Source organism: Oryctolagus cuniculus, chromosome 9, assembly GCF_964237555.1.
Source record: "Oryctolagus cuniculus chromosome 9, mOryCun1.1, whole genome shotgun sequence".
NCBI lineage: Eukaryota > Metazoa > Chordata > Mammalia > Lagomorpha > Leporidae > Oryctolagus > Oryctolagus cuniculus.
The window spans coordinates 97171858-97196422 of record NC_091440.1 but is presented as its reverse complement, the minus strand read 5'-3'; the positions used below and the strand labels follow the sequence as shown (position 1 = coordinate 97196422).

The 24565-nt window shown below is 46.8% G+C and overlaps 1 protein-coding gene and 1 long non-coding RNA gene across 14 annotated transcripts in view; one reads left to right on the top strand and one right to left on the bottom strand.

Moving 5' to 3' along the window:
- The window catches only part of LOC103349051 (protein FAM186A), a 46739-nt gene extending 34400 nt beyond the window's left edge, over nt 1-12339 (bottom strand). For 2 of the 3 annotated variants that reach the window (XM_070049199.1, XM_070049200.1), the window contains exons 1-3: nt 12013-12339; nt 2709-2928; nt 900-1070 (exon numbers count right to left, since the gene is read on the bottom strand). In XM_070049199.1, coding sequence (XP_069905300.1) covers nt 900-1070; nt 2709-2928; nt 12013-12192 — 571 coding nt within the window. In that variant the 5' untranslated portion in view covers nt 12193-12339. Of the gene's footprint in view, nt 1-899; nt 1071-2708; nt 3555-12012 lie in introns of all 3 variants that reach the window. The other variant, XM_070049201.1, reaches the window with a different exon arrangement.
- LOC103349020 (uncharacterized) overlaps nt 1-24565 on the top strand; it is a 175521-nt gene that overhangs the window by 114828 nt on the left and 36128 nt on the right. For 3 of the 11 annotated variants that reach the window (XR_011378936.1, XR_011378933.1, XR_011378940.1), the window contains one exon: nt 4640-23807. The exons of 6 other annotated variants lie outside the window; for them this stretch is intronic. This is a non-coding gene — a long non-coding RNA (uncharacterized lncRNA). Of the gene's footprint in view, nt 1-275; nt 2045-4639; nt 23808-24565 lie in introns of those variants that run through there. 2 more of the 11 variants (XR_011378947.1, XR_011378941.1) reach the window with 1 other exon arrangement.

The window sequence follows — 24565 nt, the reverse complement described above, 5'->3', positions numbered from 1 at the left end:
GAAAAAAGAAAAACACAGAGAAAACTGTAGCTCTAAAAGTTTTGGTTTTAGAATCATGTTTTCTTGCAATCACCCAGAGTTGCTTCCAGAGGTAAGGAGATGATCTCAGTTGTGACATCATTAACTCACTGTTACTTGAACTTTGGGATTCGATAGAATGTAAATCCAACTTTCCCCTGAGTTTGGCTATGCTTGATGTGTTCAGTTTTCTCTTTTGGGTTCCTGCCCCCTTTTCTACCTTTTCTTACTGTGAGAAACTTTGATTCTTTCAAAAGGGCCATAAATCAATAGACAAAAGATATACTGAATGGCTGAAGGAGAAACTCAGCAACTTTCCCTGCACAACCAATGACTGAAGTGTCTGGGTCCCTACTGCCCATGTGGAACACCTGGATTGTCAGACATGTATGAAAAGAAAAAGTCCCACAAGATCCAACTACAGGTGACACGCCTTGGATTCAAAGACACAGAGAGCAGAAGTAAAGTGATAGAAAAAAGGTACACTGTGAATATGTGGGAGCTGAAGATTATATACTATCTGACAAAACAGGTATCAGCACAACAACAATGGTTCTAGAGACAGTGAGGGTCAATATATCAGCAAGCTGTAATGATTATAAACATACAGCACACAGCCAAGCCCCCAAACACACAGAGACTGACAGAATTAAAGGGAGAAGTAGATAACGTCATAGTGTGGGGGAATACAATTTCTCACTGTCAATAGTGGGTGGAACATGGGCCTGTGTTGGGGAACTCTGATTGGATTTCAGAGGTCTTGAAAGGTATTGAGAATCATTTAACATGTTGAGTTTTATGGTCTATGAATGATACTTCCACCAACCTGCATTTTGAGAAAAAAAGAAAACTCCATTTGCAAAGTCACAAAACACAATTACCTGTTTTTTTCTTCTGTGTCTTCTTATCGTTAAGGAAAGTGGTGCTGATGCTACATAGTATATTGACATTGTTCTCGATGGCTCTCAGTGTTTCTGGAAACATCTCCATTTGTACTATCCAATGGTAGTGTTCCTCAACATCAAATGCAGTTATTTCAGACAAAATAACATCTTGGAGAGAAGAAAAGCATTATTTTGTGCATACAAATAGATAAGCATAACCATATAGCTTTATAACATCAGGTAACTACTAAATAAATTGTATTCGGGAGTACAGTCATGGTTATCATGCATTTACTGCTATTCTGAGGCTTTTCTCGATGAAACAGGTAAAGACTTGGAGGAAGAAGCTGAGTAGTAAGTTTATGAATCAAGTTTTTGAAAGGTATCTGTTTGGTTTTGTTCTTCAACTCCAAGGAAATCAGTGTCTAAAACAGGAATAGATGCTTTCATATTGGGTGTCTAAATGTAAATCAACCTGTTTGGGCAGTTTTCTAGTGTTTCCTAACCCCCATTACATGGAATTTCTTGTAAGGAGATGAAATATTTTAAACAAATGGTGAAGGGCCCAGCATTGTGGCGTGGATTGCAGGATTCTCCTTATTCTACATATCAGAGTGCCGGTTTGGGCCTCAGCTGATCTGCTTCCAATCTCCCTTCTTGTGAATGTGCCTCAAAATTCAGCAGAATATGGACAAAGTTCTTGGGCCCATGCCACCAGTATGTGAGACAGGATGGGGTTCCAGGCTCTTAGCTATGGCCTGGAACATCCTGGGCCATTGTGGCCATTTGGAGAATGAATCAACGAATGAAACGTCTGTCTTTCTATCCATCTATCTATCTATCTATCCCTGTTTATCTCTCTCCTTCTTTCTCTGATGCTGTGCTTATTATTGTATGCTTGTTCATTCTTTAATTCAACCAGTGTCTATTCAGATGTGTACTGTTGCGAATCTTGCTGATACAGCCTTGAATACAACAAGTTCCCTAACTTCCTACTGCTTACATTCTAGTGAAAGGAGACAGACAGGAAATAAAAATTAAATTGTGTGGTATGGCAGATACGAATGGTGTAGACAGAGGTAAAGATGCTTGGTAATGCAGAGTGTGAGGTAACAGGGAATGGGGATGTCAGAAAACACATTGTTGTTTTTTTTTTTTTTTTTTTTTTTTTTTTTTTTTTTTTTTTTGACAAGCAGAGTGGACAGTGAGAGAGAGAGACAGAGAGAGAAAGGTCTTCCTTTTGCCGTTGGTTCACCCTCCAATGGCCGCCGCTGCAGCCGGCGCACCGCGCTGATCCGATGGCAGGAGCCAGGATCCAGGTGCTTTTCCTGGTCTCCCATGGGGTGCAGGGCCCAAGCACCTGGGCCATCCTCCACTGCACTCCCTGGCCATAGCAGAGAGCTGGCCTGGAAGAGGGGCAACCGGGACAGAATCCGGCGCCCCAACCGGGACTAGAACCCGGTGTGCCGGCGCCGCAAGGTGGAGGATTAGCCTATTGAGCCACGGCGCCGGCTCAACACATTGTTTTTAAAGTGAAATTTAGGCAAGGAATGAGTGAAAAATGTTCCAGGCAAGCAGATAGGAAGCATAAAGACATTGGGCTGGGGCATTACTGGCATGCTTGAAGAAAAACAAGGAAGTCAGCATGTTCACTAAGTGAGCAAATCCATATTTCCTTCTTACTGGGAAATGAGACAGACATTTTCTGAAAAACCTCCTTAGTGTTTTCTTCTTTAATCTGACTAATGCTCCACAGTAGAGTTGTTGACTTTGTGATTTTTCTCTGAAACACTTCTAGACACTTACTCCATTCCTCTAACCAGGCCAGAATGTAGGCAAGTATCTTCTCTCTGTTTTCAGCGTTCTTAGAGTAAGTACCCATTCTCTCCAGAAACAGGGATCTCTGTTTCCTCATGTGTTCTGTAAGAGAGATGCGGTGTCCAGAGGGCAAGTCAAAGTCAAGACTGTAGCGAGCCATTATTCGGTGCACGTTGCTCATTATTTCAGTCATCTGTGTTTTAATGTTCTGAAGAAAACAAAGAGATAATATGTAAACAAAAGCTTTGAAGGAGGGGCTTGTAGAAGTGCATTGAAGGAAATTTAAGTCTCAGAAATGGAGAGCTGCACCATCTCACAGATTGAAAGACAGCATTGTAGAGATCTCATGGCTCCCCAGATTAATCAAGACGCTCAGTAGAGATCCAGGCAAAATTCAAACATGTGTTTCACAATGGATTTTAAACTTCTCAGTCCAGTTCCAGAAATTGTACAGATAGAAGAGTAAATGGCTAAAAATTTCCAAGACTTTCCCAGGTAGAAACATTTGATAGTGATGTTGGAGGTAGAGTAAGATTTGATTGGTCAACATTCTGATACTATGAGGGCATCAGAGTTTTATTAGGCCCTTTTCTACACTTGCGGTAATCAGGCTGTGTAGTACTGCAAATCGACCAGTGAGTCAGAATGGAGACCACCAACAGGCCCACACACATACACAGAAAGCCGCTTTATGAAAGAACCAGTTTTACACATCAGTGGGGAAAGAATGAACTTATCTCCAAGTGGTGTTGACACAAGCACTTATCCATCCAGAAAAAGCATAGTAAATTGAACTTCTGCCCCATACTTTCACAAAAAGCAGTTTAGGGTAGCCTAAAGACAAATGTGGGAATGAAAATTATAAAATTTTTATAAGATTCCAAAAAATGTGTTCACTACTAGTTTAGGTAGGAAATGATCGCCCCACAGCCAACTTGTATCTAGCTCTTAAAAAAGATGAAAATAAATGGTTTAATGTGATATAAAGTGATTGCCAAGCCATAAAGTTAAGTTTAAAAAAAGTAAATGCAAAAGACCATATCCTTCATGTATGAACAAAGAAGATATGATTCATTATGCCTGAGTACTGTCTATTGAGCTCCTTTGCCTATTTTGTAACTGGACCTGTTGGTTTTTTGTTGTTGTATTTTTGAATTGCTGATGTATTCTGGATTCTAATCCTTTTTCAGATAAGTAGCTTATAAATATTTTTCCCACTCTGTTGGCTGTCTCTTCACTCTAATGTTTGATTCCTTTGCTGGGAAACATCTCCTGAGTTTGATAGGATCCTCTTTGTCTAGATTTGCTTTTGTTGCCTGTGCTTTGGATAAAGTCTTACCCAGGAAGTCATCACCTACACCAGTGTCTTGAAGTGTTTTCCCTATGTTTTCTTCCAAGTCTCAGGCCTTCAATTTAGGTCTTTGAACTATCATGAGTTGTTTGGGGTTTTTTGATATTTGATGAGAGGTAGGGATCTAATTTCATTCATCTCTATCTCTATATCTATAAATATATAGCTATATCAGTTTTTCCAGCACCATTTATTTATAGATGAGACACCCTACCTTTCAAATAAATCTTTTTTAAACAGTAAGGAAACTGGTAAAATTCAGTTCAAATGACACCTGATACCCTTAGAAATCTGCGCTTATTCATGGGCGATACATGCCAAGACCCCCAGTTGATGCCTAAAATGGTGGCTCTACCTAATTCTATGCTTAGCTGGTAACCAAGGTTACTGCTAAGTGACTAATAGGTAGGTAGCATATCCAGCATGAATACACTGGATAAATGGATGATTCACATTTGGGAGAGATGTAACAGTAGTGTATGAGATTTCATCACACTTAACCAGAACAGCATGCGATTTAAAACATGCCAGCTACTTACTTCTGAAGTTTTCTGTTTAATATTTTCAGACTGCCATTGGCCATGAATAACCAAAAACCATGGAGTTTGAAACTGGACAAGGCATGTGGGGAGGAAGTTGTAATGATGCAGTGATTCCAGTCATAAAGTTCATGCACACATGCATCAAAAGATATGAACAAAACATTTGTAGCAATAATATTTATAGCAACCACAAATAGCAGAGTGGATGAAATTATAAAATGGAATGATAGTAATGAAACTTAAGGCACTGACAGTGATGTCATCAAGATGATGAAGTAGAATATAACCAGCCTTGATCCTCTACAAAAAACAACTATAGACAACTATGTACATACCAGAATGGGCAAGGACGTATCAGAGGTCCATTTAAAAATCCGTAGCAGGGGCTGGCATTGTGGTGTAGCAGGTAAAACAGCCACCTGCAAGGCCAGCAGCCCTAATGGGCAACAGTTTGAGTTCCAGTTGCTTCACTTCCAATCTAGCGCCCTGCTAATGTGCCTGGGAAATGACCCAAGTTCTTGGGGCCCTGCCCCCCACATGGGAGACCTAGTAGAAGCTCCTGGCTCCTGGCTTCAGACCAGCCCAGTCTGGCCATTGGAGCCACTGCAGGAATGAATCACAGATGGAAGATAGTGTCTGTCTCTCTCTGTCTCTGTCTCTCTCTTTGTAAACATTGGAAGGAGTCAGCTAGAAAAAGTAAAGGTAGATTTTACTATTTTTTAAGACTTAATTATTTATTTGACTGTCAGAGTTACATGCACAAAGACACAGACACAGACACACACACACACACACACACACACCCTGAGAGAGAGAGAGAGAGAGAGAGAGAGAGGTCTTCCATCCTCTTGTTCACTCCCCAATTGACCGCAACAGCCAGAGCTGCACTAATCCAAAGCCAGGAGCCAGGAGCTTCATCCTGGTCTCCCACACAGGTGCAGGGGCCCAAACACTTGGACCTTCTTCTGCTGCTTTCCCAGGCCATAGCAGAGAGCTGGATTGGAAGTGGAGCAGCTGGTACTCAAACTGGCGCCCATATGGGATGCTGGCACTGCAAGTGGTGGCTTTACCCACTATGCCACAGTGCCAGCCCTAGGTAGACATAACTGTCACATTGTAGGAACCTTTATATCCCACTGGCCTGCTCCACAAAGAACATTGGCATCTTTGGGCACTGAGGTAACCAATAACCATTCTCACTAGAGAACCACAGAGAGCAGGAGATGCCTCTTCCTCAAGAAACAGGTCTGTTTGATGCTCTGGGACCAGAGTTATCACCCCTCACCAACCCACTGGTGCCCTGTCCCTGAGCCATGGCTGCTCCATGAGTGCCTACACACTTTGTGTCTCTGTGGCTTCACTGCACTTGCTTGCACTTCAGACACTGGAGCCATCACCATAGTGAGCTAGGTCACAAGCCAGGTCCTAGAAGGAAGGTCTCTCTGTGCAAGCACACAGTCTGTTCACAGGGACAACCACCATCGAGAGCCAGGCCCCACCCAGACCCCCAGAGACACTGAGGCTCTGTTCATGCCCATGCTCCCATCCCTGGTTCCTGAACTACTTCACAAGCACCTGTGCTTTCCACAGAGTTGCCAGCATTGCAGAGGAAGTGCCTGTACCCTGGGATCTGGTACCATTATCACCCCAGGCTCCAGAACCATAGTCCCTCCCCATGTGTATGTGCTTTGGGCCTCTGTTACATAGCTGTGCACGTGTACCACACAGCAAACACCAGTGCACTGACACAAGTCATTCCACAGCCAGGCCAATGCCAAGAAGGATTCTTTCAGTCATGACTGTGCAGTAGGTGAAGAAGACATTGGGAGAACTGTAGCCTTCCAACAGCTCTTGCCTAGACTGGAAATCCACCATGTTGGAGCTGAGTGTCCCTGAAATCTCTAACACCTTCTTAGCAAATATGCACAGAGACTACACATCTGCACCCTCACTGGCTCCAGACCACTGTAACCGATGCAGACAGTGTCCTTTTACTCTTCTGTCCATAGAAGATATGTATCCAACAGAATTACAACAGATGTGAAGTCTCAAAGAAGTGACTGCTCCACCAATTGTGTAGACATAATTGCTTTACAGAAACATAACCAAGGCCTGGCATTATGCTACAGTAGCTTAAGCTACTACTTAAAGTGCAGACGTCACATATTGGGGTGGCAGGTTGGTTTGAGTCCCAGCTGGTCTGCTTCTGATCCAGTTTTCTCCTAATGTGCCTGGGGAGGCCATGGAGGATCTCCTGCAACCCCTGTTGGCAATCCAGATGGAATTCCAGGCCCTTGGCCTGCCCCATCCCTGGTTGTTGTGGCCTTGTGGCCATTTGGAGAGCGAAGCAGCAGATGGGAGAACTCTCTCTCTCTCTCTCTCTCTCTCTCTTATCCCCTTCTCTCTATCTATAAATCTATCTTTCAAATAAATAAATAAATCTTTTTTAAAAAGAATATGAAAAATAAGATGATAAAGACAATTCAGAAAACAGCAAATGACAAGGAGCATCTAACATGCAAGGACATTTGATAAGACTATCAATGGATTTCTCAACAGAAATAATACAGATTAAGGTGCAATGGAATGATATGTTCTAATTATTGAAGAAAAATCACTGCCAACAAAATATTTACTTGCAAAGGTGTCCTTGAAAATTAGTTAAAGACTCTTCTAGGAAAACAAAAGCTGTGACATGAACCATAACCATAACCCTTAGCCCCTAACCTCAACCACTTTCTTTACAAATTGTCAAAAATCCACAGTGTCTGGTTTAGCCTAGCAGTTAGTTCATGCTACAGCATGGACTTGCCTTACAATAAATGCTAAAGGTAGTTCTTCAGCAGAGAGAAAAGGATACTGATTAGTAACATGAAAGTATAAAACTCACTTATTAAACTGCATACACAGTAAGATCAGAATGCTTTAATGCTGTAATGATGGAGTGAAAATCATTTGTCTTTAATGATGAAAAGTAAAGCTGTTCAAAGTAATAATGTCTGTGACAATTTGTTAAGGGAAATAAAATATCAAAGATGTAAATTGACCTCAAAAACAATGTAGAAGTGAAAGTAAAAATGTAGAGTTTTTTTTTCTCTAATGTGGTTAAAGTTCAGTTGTTATTACCTTAGTATAGCCAGTTTTACTATAAGGTGTTCTATGTAAGTCTCACAATACAAAAACTATAGTAGATAAGGTGTTTAAATTTGCCCAAGTAGCAGTTATAATCAAAACAGCAAGGTATCGGTACAAAAACAGATGGATAGACCAATGGACCAGAATAGAAACACCAGAAATCAATCCAAACATCTACAGCCAACTTACATTTGATCAAGGATCTAAAACCAATTCCTGGAGCAAGGACAATCTATTCAACATATGGTGCTGGGAAAACTGGATTTCCACATGCAGAAGCATGAAGCAAGACCCCTACCTTACACCTTACACAAAAATCCACTCAACATGGATTAAAGATCTAAATCTATGACCTGACACCATCAAATTATTAGAGAACATTGGAGAAACCCTGCAAGATATAGGCACAGGAAAAGACTTCCTGGAAAAGACCCTGGAGGTGCAGGCAGTCAAAGCCAAAATTAACAAATGAGATTGCATCAAATTGAGAAGTTTCTGTACTGCAAAAGAAACAGGAAAGTGAAGAGGTAACCAACAGAATGGGAAAAAATATTTGCAAACTATGCAACTGATAAAGGATTAATAACCAGAATCTACAATGAGATCAAGAAACTCCACAACAACAAAACAAACAACCCACTTAAGAGATGGGCCAAGGACCTCAATAGGCATTTTTCAAAAGAGGAAATCCAAATGGCCAACAGGCACATGAAAAAATGTTCAGGATCACTAGGCATCAGGGAAATGCAAATCAAAACCACAATGAGGTTTCACCTCACCCTGGTTAGAATGGCTTACATACAGAAATCTACCAATAACAGATGCTGGTGAAGATGTGGGGAAAAAGGGACACTAACCCACTGTTGGTGGGAATGCAAACTGGTAAAGCCACTATGGAAGACAGTTTGGAGATTCCTCAGAAAACTGAATATAACCCTGCCATACAACCCAGCCATCCCAATTCTTGGAATTTACCCAAAGGAATTTAAATTGGCAAATGAAAGAGCTGTCTGCAACTCAATGTTTATTGCAGCTCAATTCACAATAGCTAAGACGTGGAATCAAACTAAATGCCCATCAACAGAACACTGGATAAAGAAATTATGGAATATGTACTCTATAGAATACTATACAGCAGCCAAAAACAATGAAATCCGGTCATTTGCAACAAAATGGAGGAATCTGGAAAACATCATGCTGAGTGAAATAAGCCAGTCCCCAAGGGACAAATATATGTTCTCTGTGATTGGTGACAACTAACTGAGCACCTAAAAGGCAACCTGTTGAAGTGAAATGAACACTATGAGAAACAATGACTTATTCAGCCCTTGTCCTGACTGTTGAGGAACAACTTTATACTTTATTCTTTTTAGTATTTTTTGTTCTACTTAATAACATTGGTTGAACTCTTTAATTAACACACAATTATTCTTAGGTGTTTAAATTTAACTGAAAATTGATCCCTGTTAAAAATAAGAGTGGGAATAAGAAAGGGAGGAGATGTACAGTTTGGCACATGCTCAGTTGGACTTACCCCTAATGGTAGAACTAGAAACATGCCATGGGATTCCAATTCAATTCCATTAAGTTGGCATGTACCAATGCCATCTTACTAGTTAAAGTGATCAGTTTCTGTTTATAATTGATCATAAAGATAGGATTAAGTGTCAAAGGGATCACATACACAAGACCAGTGTCTGCTAATAATAGCTGATAGAATTAAAAAGGAGAGAATGATCTAACATGGGAAGCGGGATACACAGCAGACTCATAGAATGGCAGATGCCCTAAACAGCACTCTAGCCTTAGAATCAGCCCTTAAGGCATTCGGATCTGGCTAAAAAGCCCATGAGAGTATTTCAGGCATGGAAAGCCAAGATACTGTGGCAAAAGAAAAAAAATGACCTAAATGAAAGATCTCTGTGAGTGAGATCCCAGCGGAAAGAACAGGCCAGCAAAGAAGGAGGTACCTTTCTCTGAAGGGAGGAGAGAACTCCCACTTTGATTATGGCCTTGTCTAAATAAGGTCAGAGTTTGTGAACTCAAGAGGCTTCCATACCCTTGGCAGCTCATGACAAGTGCCTTGGGTGATTACTGACATCATAAATAAGAGTGTCAATTGCTAAATCAACAACAGGAGTCACTGTGCACTTACTCCCCATGTAGGATCTCTTTCCTTAATGTGTTCTACTATGCGAATTAATGGTAAAACTAATCCAGAAAAGTAAATGGGTCTGTGGGGAGGAAAGGTGTGTCCTAAATCATGCTAGAAGAGTGCAATCTGTAAGTCCAAAAGGCCTTTAAAAACTCTACAGCGAGCCGGTGCCGTGGCTCAATAGGCTAATCCTCCGCCTTGTGGCACCAGCACACCAGGTTCTAGTCCCAGTCGGGGTGCCAGATTGTGTCCCAGTTGCCCCTCTTCCAGGCCAGCTCTCTGCTATGGCCCGGGAGTGCAGTGGAGGATGGCCCAAGTGCTTGGGCCCTGCACCCACATGGGAGACCAGGAGAAGCACCTGGCTCCTGGCTTTGGATCGGTGTGATGCGCCAGCTGCAGCGCGCCAGCCGCAGCAGCCATTGGAGGGTGAACCAATGGCAAAAAGGAAGAACTTTCTCTCTGTCTCTCTCTCTCACTGTCCACTCTGCCTGTCAAAAATTTAAAAAAAAAAAAAAAAAAGAACTTACCTGGTCCTGGAAAGATTTTTTTTTAAATTTATTTAATAAGCATAAATTTCCAAAGTACAGCTTATGGACCACAATAGCCCCCCCCCCCCCCCGTGTCTTCCCTCCCATCCACAACGCTCCCCTCTCCCACTCCCTCTCCCCTTCCCCTTCACATCACGATTAATTTTCAATTATCTTTATATACAGAAGATCAATTTAGCTTATGTTAAGATTACCACATTTTGCTCCCACACAGAAACATAAAGTGTAAAATACTATTTGAGTACTAGTTATAGCATTGATTAAACACCTAAGAGTAATTGTGTATTAATTACAGAGCTCAACCAATAGTTTTAAGTAGAATATAAAATGCATCTTTTGCATTGTTGTGGCTTCCCCCCGACCTCCCTCTCTCCCGTGGCCCTCCCCTCACCCACTTCCTCTCCCATCCCGCCCTTCATCACGTTTCATTTTCGGTTACCTTCATATACCGAAGATCAATTTAGTATGTACTAAGCAGGGATTTCAACAGGTTGCACTCACACAACCGAACCCGGTATAGGGTATTGTTCGACTAGTAGTGTTGTTTTTGAGTTTCATAGATAAACATATTAAGGACAGAGATCCTGCATGGGGAGCATGAACCCAGTGACTCCCGTTGTTGATTTAACAATTGGCACTCTTATTTATGACGTCAGCAATCACCCGAGACTCTTGCTATGAGCTGTCTAGGCTATGGAAGCCCCTTGAGTTCACCAACTCTGAATTTGTTTAGTCAAGGCCATATCACCGTGGAGGTTCCTTCCTCCCTTCAGAGAAAGGCGCCTCTCTCCTTGATGGCCTGATCCTTCTGCTGGGGTGTTGTTCACTAGGATCCTTAATTTAGATTGTTTTTTGCCACCGTGTCATGGCTTTCCATGCCTGCGAGACTCTCATGGACCTTTTAGTCAGATCCGAATGTCCCAAGGGTTGATTCTGAGGCAGGAGTGCTGTTTTGGGCATTTGCCATTTTATGAGTCTGCTGTGTGACCTGCTTCCCCGCAGGATCATTCTCAACCCTTTTGATTCTATCTTTCATTATTTGCTTACACTGGTCTTATTTGTGTAATCTCTTCGACACTTACCCTATCTTTTGGATCAGTTGTGTATTTATATTTGTCTCTTTACCAAGTGTGCTGGCATTGGTACCTGCCTCCTTGGTAAGATTGAGTTGAAATCCCCTGGCACATTTCCTGGAAAGATTTTTAAAAGTGCAAGGGTGGGCATCTGTCCTAAGCACTTAAGACAGGTGTTGGGATGCCTGCACCCTGTGGATTGCCTGAGTTTGAGTCCTGGTTCCACTCCGCATTACAGCTTCCTGCACAAGTGCACCCTGGGAGGCAGCAAGGGATGGCTCACATAGTTGGGTCCCTGTCACCTACCTGGAATACCTGGACTGGGTTCCTGGCTCCTGGCTTCAGCCTGGCCAAGCTCCAGCTCTTACAGGAACCTGAAGAATGAACCACTGATCTCTCTCTCTCTCTTTCTCTCCCCCCACCCCGTCTCTGAAATAGAAATAATTTTTTTAGCGATGCAGTCTGTGTATTTCTGGTTCATTTCCTACCTCTCTGGCTCGAACAGCCTGTGCTCGCTCAATCCGAGAGAGGATGTCCTGTACGGAGGCTGGGATTTCAGGCATTGGGACCGCTGGAACATCCTCAGCGTTCCTGGGGTTTCTTCTCGTGGTGGGGGATTGCTTGGCATTTTTTTCTAATTCAGATTCACCGTCTTTCTCACTTGACATTTTGATAAAAATGTGGAGAAATTCAGTGATTTTATTCTTTTTCACAGAATCTAGGCAAGTACTATCAATGGTATCCACTAGGAAGCTAAGAAAATGGGTTTCCTGCTCCCACAGGCAGTGGCTAACCGTTCTAGGAACTGATTGTTAACCATCACCTCCCAGTCCTGGTGATGTCATAGGAGACCCACTGTGACATTCCCCACTGACTCACAGATTCTCTAAAGGGGCCTTCCCATATAGGCCAGCTGTTGTATATGCTGTGAGGGTAGCAAAGAATCAACAACAGGAACACAAAAAGAAGTAGGAGATGAGCCCTGCAGAAATGAGCTTAAAATGCATGGTTAGAGTTCAGGATAGGGTGTATTAAATGTAATTATGTTCTCTCTTCCTGGGATTTTGCTTAAATATCTTTTTAAAGATTTATTTCATTCCAAAGGAAAAATTACATGGTGTGGGGGGGAGGACTCAGATAGATCTCTCCCAACCACTCGTTCACTCCCCAAATGGCTGCAACAGCCAGAGCTAGGCCAATGAGAAGTCAGGAGCCAGGAGCTTCTTCCAAGACTCCCACATGGGTGTAGGACCCAAGCACTTGGGCCATCTTCCGCTGATCCCAGGCACACTAGAAGGGAGCTGGATTGGAAGTGGAGCATCCAGGACTTGAACTGGTGCCCATAAGGATGCTGACATTGCAGGCAGTGGCTTTACTCGCTATGCCACAGCATTGGCCCCTTGCTTAAATAAGTATTTTAACTTATTTAAGTTAAATAAGTATTTTAACTTCCTCAGGTGTCCCTTAATTTTTCTTAGGTAGAAACTTGGAAGATATCATTTGGATGCTGACAAAGACCACACTCCCTGCCCTTCCATCTGCTGGTTCACTTTCCAGATGTTCCCAAGATCTGGGGCTGGACTAGGCTCAAGCCAGTAGCTGAGAATTCAATGTCCATCTCCCATATTGAATTAGGAAATGAAGTACTTGAGCCAAACTGTCCCCTGCCTCCTAGGATGCACATTAGTAGGAAGCTAGAATTCAGAAGCAGAGCGAGTACTGGAACCCAGATTTTCCAATATGGAATGGCATCTTAACCACTGCATCAAGTGCCCACCCCAAGGGCTATCATTTTTTAAGTGATGATAACCAAAAAGTGGAGTTTGTGCTCTTGGCTATAATCTTCATGACTGATGTATTCCTTGTGAGGTGCTATTGGGAGAATGACGTTGTTCTTGTAGGGTCAGCTGTGCAGCCTGGCCAAGCACAGATACTGATCACCCTGTATCTTTGTCTCTGATGTATTTTAAATAATTGTCTATGATAGCCCAAAGTCTGAGGTCAGCGTGAGGTCAGGTGGTCACACTCTGTGAGTGGATCTGTCCAGGGATCAGCATTTTTCATTACATTAAAAAGTCACTCTTGAAGCAGGTGGAGGGTGGAGGGGAGGAGCTTAGCCTGCATCGCTGGTCTCCTTCATCCCTGGCCTGACTCAGTTCTCACTGCCCTGGAAGGGTGCACAGAGAGGGCCGCACCACTGCGCATGGTGTGTGAGTGTGAGCACTTTGTAGACAAACCCTAGGGAGAGAAGACAGAAATGCAAAGCTACATTGTCTGGGACAGCTGAGAAGATACCGGCAGCTGCCCAGCTCCAGTTCTACTGGGAGGTTGCCTGAGAGAGGCTGGGGTCAGGGTGCTGTCTGCACAGGTGGGGCAGCCTCAGACCTGCCCCTGAAGTGGATACGAAAGGAGAAAGGCCCAGCCCTAGCACAGCACACCCTCTGTGCAAGAGAAGACACTGTGACTTTTCCAGGTGGTCACACTGGGGCTGCCCCAGTGGCCCCTTAGGAAAGACAGTCATTGGCTGCTGAAGCACACGTGTGCTCATTAATAGGCAGTCGGTGTGACTGCAGCCCAGGGAATAGGCAGGGTCAGCAAAGCCGAGTGAGCCGCGCTTGGGCCATCAGCTGCTAGGGTGGAGAAGGCTGACCACAGCCAGCAGAGGAGAAGTCACAGCTGCATGCTGGACACCATACCGCTGGCATCCAAATGAAGATGACACGGCATTGAAATATTCTACTAAGGCCTTTTAAACATGAGTTTGTATGGAAACAGGGGCTTGGCAGGATTGAAATCAGCTCTGTAGGGGCTGGCATCTTGGCACAGTGGGTTAAGCTGCCACTGCTTGCAATGCCGGTGTCCCACATGAGGGCTAGTTTGAGACCTGCTACTCTGCTTCTGATCCAGCTCCCTGATAATGGGCCTGGGAAAGGACTTGGGCCCCTGCAACCGGTGTGGGAGATGGGATGGAGCTCTGGGCTCCCGGCTTCAGCCTGGCCCAGCCCCAACCACTTTGACCATTTGGACAGTGAACCAGCAGATAGAGGATCTCTCTGTCCCACTCTCCGTCACTTTGTTAAATAAGTAAAATAAATCTTTCTAAAACATCAATTGAAGTTCTGGCGGAAAATAGGCTGCCTCCTGTGCGCTGTTGCAGTGGCACTGGGCAGCACATCAGAGCTGGCCATTGTCACCATCGCCAGTTTCCCGGCACCAGCACATCTGAGCAGATTCGTCCATGAGCCTTCTTGGCTGTGACATCACTCCTCATCCTCGCTCCTCCTTCCTCCCTGTCAGGGTGGCCCAGTGAAGCACAGGGTTGCCTGTTAGAGATGCGTTTCAGATAAGTGATCCAGTTTTTTAGTGTGTCTCCAGGATTGCCCAGTACACACACTAAAAAATTGTGCCAAGCTCTGAAGTGCCTGGTGCATTTATTTGCTGATTCCAGTGCCCTCCTCCGTCCGGGTGCCTGAATTCCTTACTGCACGTCCTCAGGGGCTTCTGGGGATACGGCCTAAGCTCTACTGCTCTGTTTGTTGCTAAGCCAACAATGAAAACACTCAGATTTTCTCTTTTCACCAGATCAGTCTCTCCCAAGAGCCCATGAGAGGTGGACTCACCTGAGATGGCCAACCTGAGTGTGGGCATAAGGGCTTTGGTTTATTGTTAAACCAAATATCACTTTAGCCAGAAAATTGTTTCAGGGCCATGGGGATTCAATGCTCTTCTCAAAACCAGTTTTTTAGTTCTTAGAGGTCACCAGCAGAGGGAGCACATTCCACAAGGCCACTGTGGACATGCGGTGCAGGACACAGGGCTGAGCTCATGGCTGGTCTGGGCCACCTGGGATTGGTCAGGCCCCGGGAATTGATAGAGCACCCCCAGCGGTGAAGTCTCTGTCAAGTACTTCATTTCTGACAGCCCAGGAGAGCTTGGGCAAACAAACCAAACACCCAGATGACAGCAGATAATGAAAGAAACACTCCATGTAGCTGATATGTTGAAGGAACTGCTGAGCTATAGCCAGCCCATAAACAAGAGTGTCAGTTGTTAAATCAACAACAGGAGTCACTGTGCACTTACTCCCCATGTAGGATCTCTGTCCTTAATGTGTTGTACTGTGTGAATTAACGGCATAACTAGTACTCAAACAGTACTTTATACTTTGTGTGTCTGTGTGGGTGCAAACTGTTGAAATCTTTACTTAGTATATACTAAATTGATCTTCTGTATATAAAGATAATTGAAAATGAATCTTGATGTGACTGGGGAGGGAGAGGGACTGGGAGATGGGATGGTTGCAGGTGGGAAGTAGATTATGGGGGGAAAAGCCACTATAATCCAAAACTTGTACTTTGGAAATTTTTATTTATTAATAAAAGTTAAAAAAAAAAAAAAGAAACACTCCAGCATTTATCAGCATGAAGTTAGAAGATCTAAAAGGAGGGGCCAGCGCTGTTGTGCAGTGGGTTAACGCCCTGGCCTGAAGCACTAGCATCCCATATAGGCGCTGGGTCGAGACCCGGCTGCTCTACTTCCCATCCAGCTCTCTGCTATGGCCTGGGAAAGCAGTAGAGGATGGCCCCTGCACCCACGTGGGAGACCCGGAAGAAGCTCCTGGCTCCCAGCTTCAGATCAGCTCAGCTCCGGCCATTGTGGCCACTTTGGAAGTGAACCATCAGATGGAAGACCTGTCTCTCCCTCTCTCTGCCTCTCCTCTTTCTGTGTGACTGACTTTCAAATAAATAAATAAATAAACAAACAAACAAATATTTAAAAAAAATCTGAAAGGAAAAGCTTCTCTAGGGCTGTGGAATTGGGAAACCATGTTCACCCCCCGAGACTTGCGTCCTCCAGTGTTCTCCGAGCAGCGGCGCCTTCTCCGCTTTCTCCCGGGAGCTGGACCTGCCTCCGACCACTGCCTTTCATTCACTTCCCCGAGGGGCTGTACATACACTCTTTGAGGCCACCTTGGACTTTGTTTCGGTCCCTCAGGGGCACCGCTGTGGTGTCCGGCATGTAGTGGGCCTCTTCACATACCGATACTCTTGGGAGAATTGAAAGAATGTTTTAAACGATCATTTAAAAGCAGAGCCCACAACTCTCCACCATGAACTTTTGTACTCAAGAAAGTTTTGTCTGGGGCTGGCGTTGGGCACGGTGGGTTCAGCTACCGCCTGTAACACCAGTGTCCCATATGGGCACCAGTTCAAGTCTCAGCTTCTCCACTTCCAATCCAGCTCCCTGCTAATGCACCTGGGAAAACAGCAGAAGATGGCCCAAATGTGGGCCACTGCCACCCACATGCCAGACCCGGATGGAGTTCCAGGCTCCTGGCTTCAGCCAGGTCCAGCCGCAGCTGTTGCAGACATTTGAGGATGTAGAACTCAAACTGGGTCTCCCACATGGGTGGCAGGGATCCAACTATTTGAGCCATCAGGGTGCACATCAGCAGGACACTGGACTCAGCAGGGACAGGACTCAAAACCAGGCACTCTTACTTGGATTGCAGGCATCCCAAGTGGCATTTTAATCCCTGCACCAAATGCCCACCTCTAAATGATTTTTAAAGATTTATTTATTTTACTTGAAAGAGTTACACAGAGAGGAGAGGCAGAGAGAAAGAGAGAAAGAGAGAGAGAGAGAGAGAGAGGTCTTCCATCCAGTGATTGACTCCCCAATTGGCTGCAATGGTCGGAGCTGTGCCAACCCAAAGCCAGGAGCCAGGAGCTTCTTCTGGGTCTGCCACGTGGGTGCAGGTGACCAAGGACTTGGGCCATCTTGTACTGCTTTCCCAGGCCACAGCAGAGAGCTGGACAGGAAGTGGAACAGCCGGGTCTCAAATCAGTGCCCGTATGGGATGCGGGTGCTTCCGGCCAGGGCATTAACCTGCTGCGCCTAAATTAATTTTTAGATAATGCAAATTACTGCATGGCTACATATCCTAGAAATCAGGAAAAGCGCAGGCTGTGTGCTTGGTATCCAGGAGTTCTGCTGAGTTACTAACTACAGTCCACACTCAAGGCTGTTTTACAAACTGGTTTGGAAGCCGAGAGGATTTCAGACAAGAAAGATGGTTGGCAACTGTCTAACTAACTGCCCACAGAGTGGGGTACACACTGAGCTGCAGAGGCATTCTGAGAAGGGGCGGGGCAGGGTGACTGTGATGGGTGTGATCCAAGCTCAGACAGAAGCTGGGTCTGCAAGAGCAGTGGTGGTTTGGATAAGCAGGAAATACAATAGGGAGGGCTTGCATGGTTGAGTTCTAGGCTCCTGACTTCAGACTGGCCCATTCCTGGCTGTCACAGGCATTTGGGGAGTGAACTAGTGGGTGGGGGATCTCTTTGCGTGTCTGTCCCTGTCTTTCAAATAAAATGAAAATATATTCACAATTCCAATTAGGAGAGTATTATCTGTTAAGGACCCTCAGAAGACCTCAGGCTTCCTATGCACCGTGTTTCACTGAGTCAGAAAGAAGGTGTTTCACCCCCTCCCGCCTCCGCTGATTGGACATGAAGGCACAGGGGTTAACTGATTTGTCATGAGTCGTGGTCCTGCTGCTCTTTCCACGGTTTCCCTCACTTGCTGGATTCTTATAACATCAGGGGACAAGGAGGTGGCTCTGCTACTCTTCAACCTCTCCCGCCACTCCCTGGGGGCCTGCGTCCTTGTCCTACTCCTGCCTTTGTAGCCACACACATCCATCCTCCACCCCCCTCAAAAAAAAAAAAAAAATAGAAGGCACAAAGTGCTCTCCAGAAAGCATCCCAAACAGTGCATCTTAGGCTGTTCCGAATGCCACCCATAGCCGTCAGTGCATCTTATAAGGAGGCACGGTAGACAGGCATCCGTGTTGGCAATTCAGCCACGGCAGACACTGATATTTTCTGTGCTCTGCTGGGCAACAGACTGCCACAACCTCAGGTGCATCCAGATCTGCGGGCCAGAGCTCGCCTCCAGCAATCTAACAAGAATCCAGACCTCAGTTCCAGATTGCCAGCAGTGCCCTCTTCTGGCCAGCTTTTCTGTTTAAAAAAGTTGTTGCTATTATTTGAAACAGAAAGAGAGAGCACGTGCTGATTCGCTCCCCAAATGCTTGCAACATCTGGGGCTGGGCCAGGCCAGAGCTGGGAGCCAGAACTCAATCTGGATCTCCCACAGGGCAGCCGGGCCCCAAGTGCTGAGCCGTCACCTGCCGTGTCCCACAGTGCGCCCTAGCAGGGCTCCCTAGGCATTCCCCGTTGGGATGCAGGCATCCCAGGCAGCATCTTAACCACTGTATCTCAAATGCCCCCACTGGGCAGCCTTATTATTAGAACAGTAGCTCCATGAAACACTTAACTGTAGATGTATGTATGTATGTGCTGTGGCTGCTGCTTGCAGCCAAAGAGGAAAGACGGTCAGCCGTTTTCCCAGGAGCGAATCATAGCGAGGAAGGACCCAGCTAAAGGGGATTGTGTGTGTGTTGGGGGTGGCCTCTCCCTCCCCTAAAGTGACTGCAGATGCAGGGTGGGCAAGCCTGCTCTCTGATCTCTGCTTCCCTATAGCTGGGGCCCGCCTGGGCCAGGAGGCAGCAGGGCTCACATCTCTGTGGAGAGCAGGCTGGGCTCACTGCAGCACTCTGCATCTTCACCGATCCTCACGTCATAGGTGTCGTCCTGGGACGCGCCCTCCTGACACACCATGGCTATCTGGCTCTCCTGGGAGTGGCATCTAAAACATCCAAGGCGGAGGAAAGCTTAGGGACCGCCAGCCCTCCTTCCTTTCCCCCAGCCAAGAAGGGGCCACATAGGCATGCACACATGTGCACACACACACACACACACACTCGGTGGCTGTGGCCTCTTCCCCCAGCAGCTGCCGATGAAGCCGGGGAGCCGTGGAAGCATCAAGATTGATGCTGAGGCTCTTGGTGGGAGAAGGACCCACTCAGTCTCTGGCCCAGTCACTCAGCCTACCCTGTGCCTCAGTTTCCCCTCCTGTAAAGTTGGAATGACCTGTGCTGCTGCTCGCAGAATGGCTGGGCCCCTGGGCTGTCCTCTCCAGGACAGAGTGGCACAGAGAGGGCTCTCCCCACCCCCTGCCATTTGGCCAGCTGAGAAGTCCCCGGCATCGTGGTCTGCCAGATTTGGTTCTGACGCTGGCTCCCTGGAGTGAAGGCCCAGAGAGGACACCTCATGCGGAGGGCTGTGTCCTGCTGAGCAGAGGGGGTGGGCCTCAGTCCCTGCCGAGCCCAGCGGGGGCTTGCACTGTGACGCGCTCTCTCTGGAACAGCGTCTTCCTCACTCCGGGCTCAGGGCTCTGCCCGTCTCGTCTGGGCTTGGCTGTCTTCCTCCCTACTCTGTGTGCCGGAGCCCACTCTGCCCTCAGGCCCCCTGAGGCATCTGGGAAAGAGCCCAGTGTACCCCTCCCCCTCGCACTTTGGCCGTGGGCTCACAGAGCACCTGGGCAGACTGGGGCAGAGCTCTCCGGGGCGGACGTGGACCGTCCCCCGCCACGGTCAGAGGGAAGATGAGATGTCAGGGGCTCCAGATGGAGTGGGAGGAAAGGCGCGTGGAGTGGGCGTGGCGAGGAGCACACGGGATGGCAGCAGGCAGGCAGCACCACTTCTTGGGACCACTGTCTGTTTTCAGCAACAGTGAAGCTGCCGCCAGAGCCCCCACCGTCTGCCTCGAGCTATGGCGGGAGGGACAAGGCCCAGGACTCCAGAGTGCTGGCTGCATTCTCCTCTTAGCACCCTGAAGGTTGTTTTTACCAAAAGCGGTGAAGGGAGAGGGCACTGGGGTTTAGTGAGCACTTAGGATGCGCTCGGTGCTCTGCATGTGTTATGTTTCATGGACAGGTGTCTCCATGGGGGAGGAAAACCTCTGCTCCTCCCCCTTCCAGCTCCTCTCTGGCAGTCACTCTCGCCCAAGGAACAGGAAGCATCCTGCACAGGACACTAGAGGCAGTGGTTGCTGCAGTTAAAGAGGACAGGCAGTGCAGAACAAGACTGTCTGAGGTCAAACCTGCCTCTGTGCCTGGAAGGCAGCAGAGAGGGGTGATGGGCTCCCAGACTCCTCATCTGAGCACCTCATACAAACAGTCTCTGGAAGAATGCTCCTTGACATTCCAGTTAGAGAGGCATTCAGTTCCCTTTGGGGTTAAGGTACTTAGTGATTATGACACACGCAACCAGAGAGCTGCATAAATAATGCAGAAATATTATGGTTGCATAATATTCCCTCCCCTCCAAATTCATGTCTACCTGGACCTCAGCATGTGGCCCCCATAGGAAATGGGGTCTTCCCACATCAGTTATAATGGGGTCACACTGGCCTTAGGTGGCCCCCTGTAAGAAGATGCACAGACACAAGGGCAAGGGGGCCCTGTGGTGGTGGAAGCACAGGCTGGAGTGGTGCTGCCATGCGCCCAGGAACACCAAGCACGGCTGGTAACTATCAGATACCAGGAGGGAAGCAAGGATAGATTCTCTCTCAAGAACCAACCCCACCAACACCTAAATGTTGGAATTCTGGTCTCCTGAATGGTCAAAGAATAACCTTTTCTTAGTTTTAAGCTCCCCAGATTGGGATCGCCTGTATAGTAGATCTAGGAAACTGATGTATCGGAGCCGGTGCTGTGGTGTAGTGGGTAAAGCCACCACCTGCAGTGCCGGCATCCCAGATGGGCACTGGTTTGAGTCCTGGCTGCTCCACTTCCCATCCAGCTCTCTGCTATGGCCTGGGAAAGCAGTGGAAGATGGCCCAAGTCCTTGGGCCCCTGCACCCATGTGGGAGACCCAGAAGAAGCTCCTGGCTCCCGGCTCTGGGTTGGCCCAGCTCTGGCCGTTGAGGCCATTTGGGAAGTAAACTAGCAGATGGAAGGCCTTCCTCTCTGTCTCTCCCTCTCTCTGTCTGGAACTCTACCTCTCAAATAATTAAGTAAAATCTTTAAAAACAAAATAAAAACACCAGGTGAAGAACTTTTGAACCAACTGGGAACCAGGGGCTTGTGAGACACCTCTGTAAGCCGAGTGATGACTTCCTTTTGAGCAAAATGTGGAGCAGCAGGTTCAGGAGGAGAGAGAGCTCCTGAAAATACAGTATTCTCCTAAGCATGACCTGGGGACCTCTGGGAGCTGATGGGGGCTTCCTCCTTCCCCCTCCTCTGCAGAGTGCAAGGCGGGTGGGTGACCCCACAGACCACAGGCCACATGTGTGCAGTTAGATCAGCTGGACTCTGCCCCTCTGCAGGGATGGAGGCCTCAGGTCATGTTGGTGGCATCATTCAGTCTCCAGACAGCAGTGCCACTGCATTAATCCACAGGGTAGCTCCACATGATTGGATGACTGGAGCACGGAGGGCCTCAGGTCATGGCTCGATGAGGTTAGATTAGTCTTGTCTGCAGGGCACAGAGGAAGGAGGTCAGTGGGGCATGGGATGCTCCTGGGGCCACCATCTGCACTGGCTAAGATGCAGGTTTGTAGTGTGTGACTAAGACCCAGAGCAATGGTGACTTATATAAGGGAGAAGTGTGTTACCCAACCCCAGGACTGCTTGAGCAAAAAGCAAGTCTTGGTGGCTGTTGCGATTTGAACATTTCTCCAAAGTTGCTGTGTTGGAAAGTTAATCCTCAATGCAACAGTTGCCAGGTGTGGCCCAGTAAGAGCTGATCAAGTCTTGAGGGCTCATCAGTGTCACTGTTGCAGGAGTGGATTGGTTATTCTAGGGTTACAATGGTGTGTGGAGGGAGTGGTCACATGGGGGTAGCAGGAAGGAGCCTTGTGGTGCTTTTGTAGTGCTGTGCATTGATTGGGGTTGTGGTTTCTTTAAGCTACACTTGTGATAAAATTGCTGATGGTTACACATACACACACAGACACAAGTGCGTACATAATTGGAGAAGTCTGAATGACCTCAGTGGGCTTCCTGGTGTTGATTTGTACTTGCTAGAATTAAGTACAGTATTAATTTAGGGGGGAGTCAGAAAGAAGGTACTGGGCCTTCCCTGTGTGTTCCTTTGCAATTTCCTGGGACTCTATGAGTATATCAAAATAAAAAATCCAGGGCCAGCACTGTGGTACTGTGGGTTAAAGCCCTGGCCTGAAGCCCTGGCATCCCATGTGGGCACTGGTTCTAGTCCCAGCTGCTCCACTTCCCATCCAGCTCTCTGCTATGGCCTGAGAAAGCAGTAGAAGATGGCCCAAGTCTTTGGGCCCCTGCACCCACGTGGGAGACCCAGAAGAAGTTCTTGGCTCCTGGCTTCAGATCGGCGGAGCTCCGACCATTGCAGCCATCTGGAGAGTGAACCAGCAGATGGAAGACCTCTCTTTCTGTTTCTACCTCTCTCTGTAACTCTGTCTTTCAAATAAAATAAAAATAAAAATAAATTAAAAAAATAAAAAATCCAAAGACATCTTGTAATGTTTGAAAATAAAGGAGTGTTAAAAAAACCCCAAATTTATGTTGGTAGAAATGTGTCAGAGGTACACAGGAATCCACTGAAAGATCTGCAGTGGCCAAACCTGGAATAATTTGAGCAAGAAAACAAATAAAGCGGTATTGAATTTTGGCTCGAAGTATAAGATAAATATTACGAGTCTGTATGAATGTATGCATGATTGCATAAATAAATCACTGGGGAAGAAGAGGCAAATCTCCATTTCAGAAGGATTTTGAATCGTCTCTGTAGATTCTGCTGAGCCCCCCTGTAATTGTGGATGTCTTTGCAAAGAGCATAGGAGAGGAAGGAGAGGAAAAAAAGAGGAACGACAGTGGGAGTGTCTGATGTCACCTGCTATGGATCCCTGCAAGGGTCACAGGAGGATTTTTTTTTTTTGACAGGTAGAGTGGACAGTGAGAGAGAGAAAGAGACAGAGTGAAAGGTCTTCCTTTTGCTGTTGGTTCACCCTCCAGTGGCTGTCATGGCTGGCGCATCATGCTGATCCGAAGCCAGGAGCCAGGTGCTTCTCCTGGTCTCCCATGGGGTGCAAGGCCCAAGCACTTGGGCCATCCTCCACTGCACTCCCAGGCCATAGCAGAGAGCTGGCCTGGAAGAGGGGCAACTGGGTCAGAATCCGGCGCCCCGACCGGGACTAGAACCTAGTGTGCCAGCACCATAGGTGGAGGATTAGCCTATTGAGCCGCGGCGCCGGCCCACAGGAGGATTTTAAGAAGGAATTTAAACAAGGTGATGATTTCAAGGGGTGGAGTCTTTTGGGACATGATGAAGTCACGAGGGCTTTGAGCTCATGAATGGATTGGTGCTTTCATAAAAGAGGTTGAAAGAAGCACTGTAAAAGCCAACGGCGGCCGGCGCCGCGGCTCACTAGGCTAATCCTCCGCCTTGCAGCGCCGGCAGTCCTGGTTGGGGCGCCGGATTCTGTCCCGGTTGCCCCTCTTCCAGGCCAGCTCTCTGCTGTGGCCAGGGAGTGCAGTGGAGGATGGCCCAAGTGCTTGGGCCCTGCACCCCATGGGAGACCAGGATAAGTACCTGGCTCCTGCCTTCGGATCAGCGCGGTACGCCGCCCGCAGCGCGCTGGCCACGGTGGCCATTGGAGGGTGAGCCAACAGCAAAGGAAGACCTTTCTCTCTGTCTCTCTCTCTCTCTCACTGTCCACTCTGCCTGTCAAAAAAAAAAAAAAAAAAAGAGCCAAAGGCCCTTCCACCTTCTGTCACATGGAGACACATGTCTGTATCCACTGCCATTTGAGGACACAACAACAGGTGTATCTGGAAGCAGAGGGCAGTGCTCTGCAGTCACTGAATCAGCTGGTTCCTTGTCATGGACTTCTCAACCTCTAGAAAAGTGAGGAATACATTTCTCCTATAAATCACCCAGTGTAAGGTGTGTGGCCCCGCAGTCAAGGTCAACATGAAGAGGGATAAATTGTGCACCTGCCTTTGCTATGATGTGCTGAGAAGGGCACCTTCCCTCCATGATCTTCCTCTAGAAAACTCATAACTGCAGCCCAATCGCAAGAAGACTCAGACAGCAGTGATAGAGGGCATCTTACACAGCACAGTCCAGTGCTCCTCAGACCCCAAGGTCATCCAAAT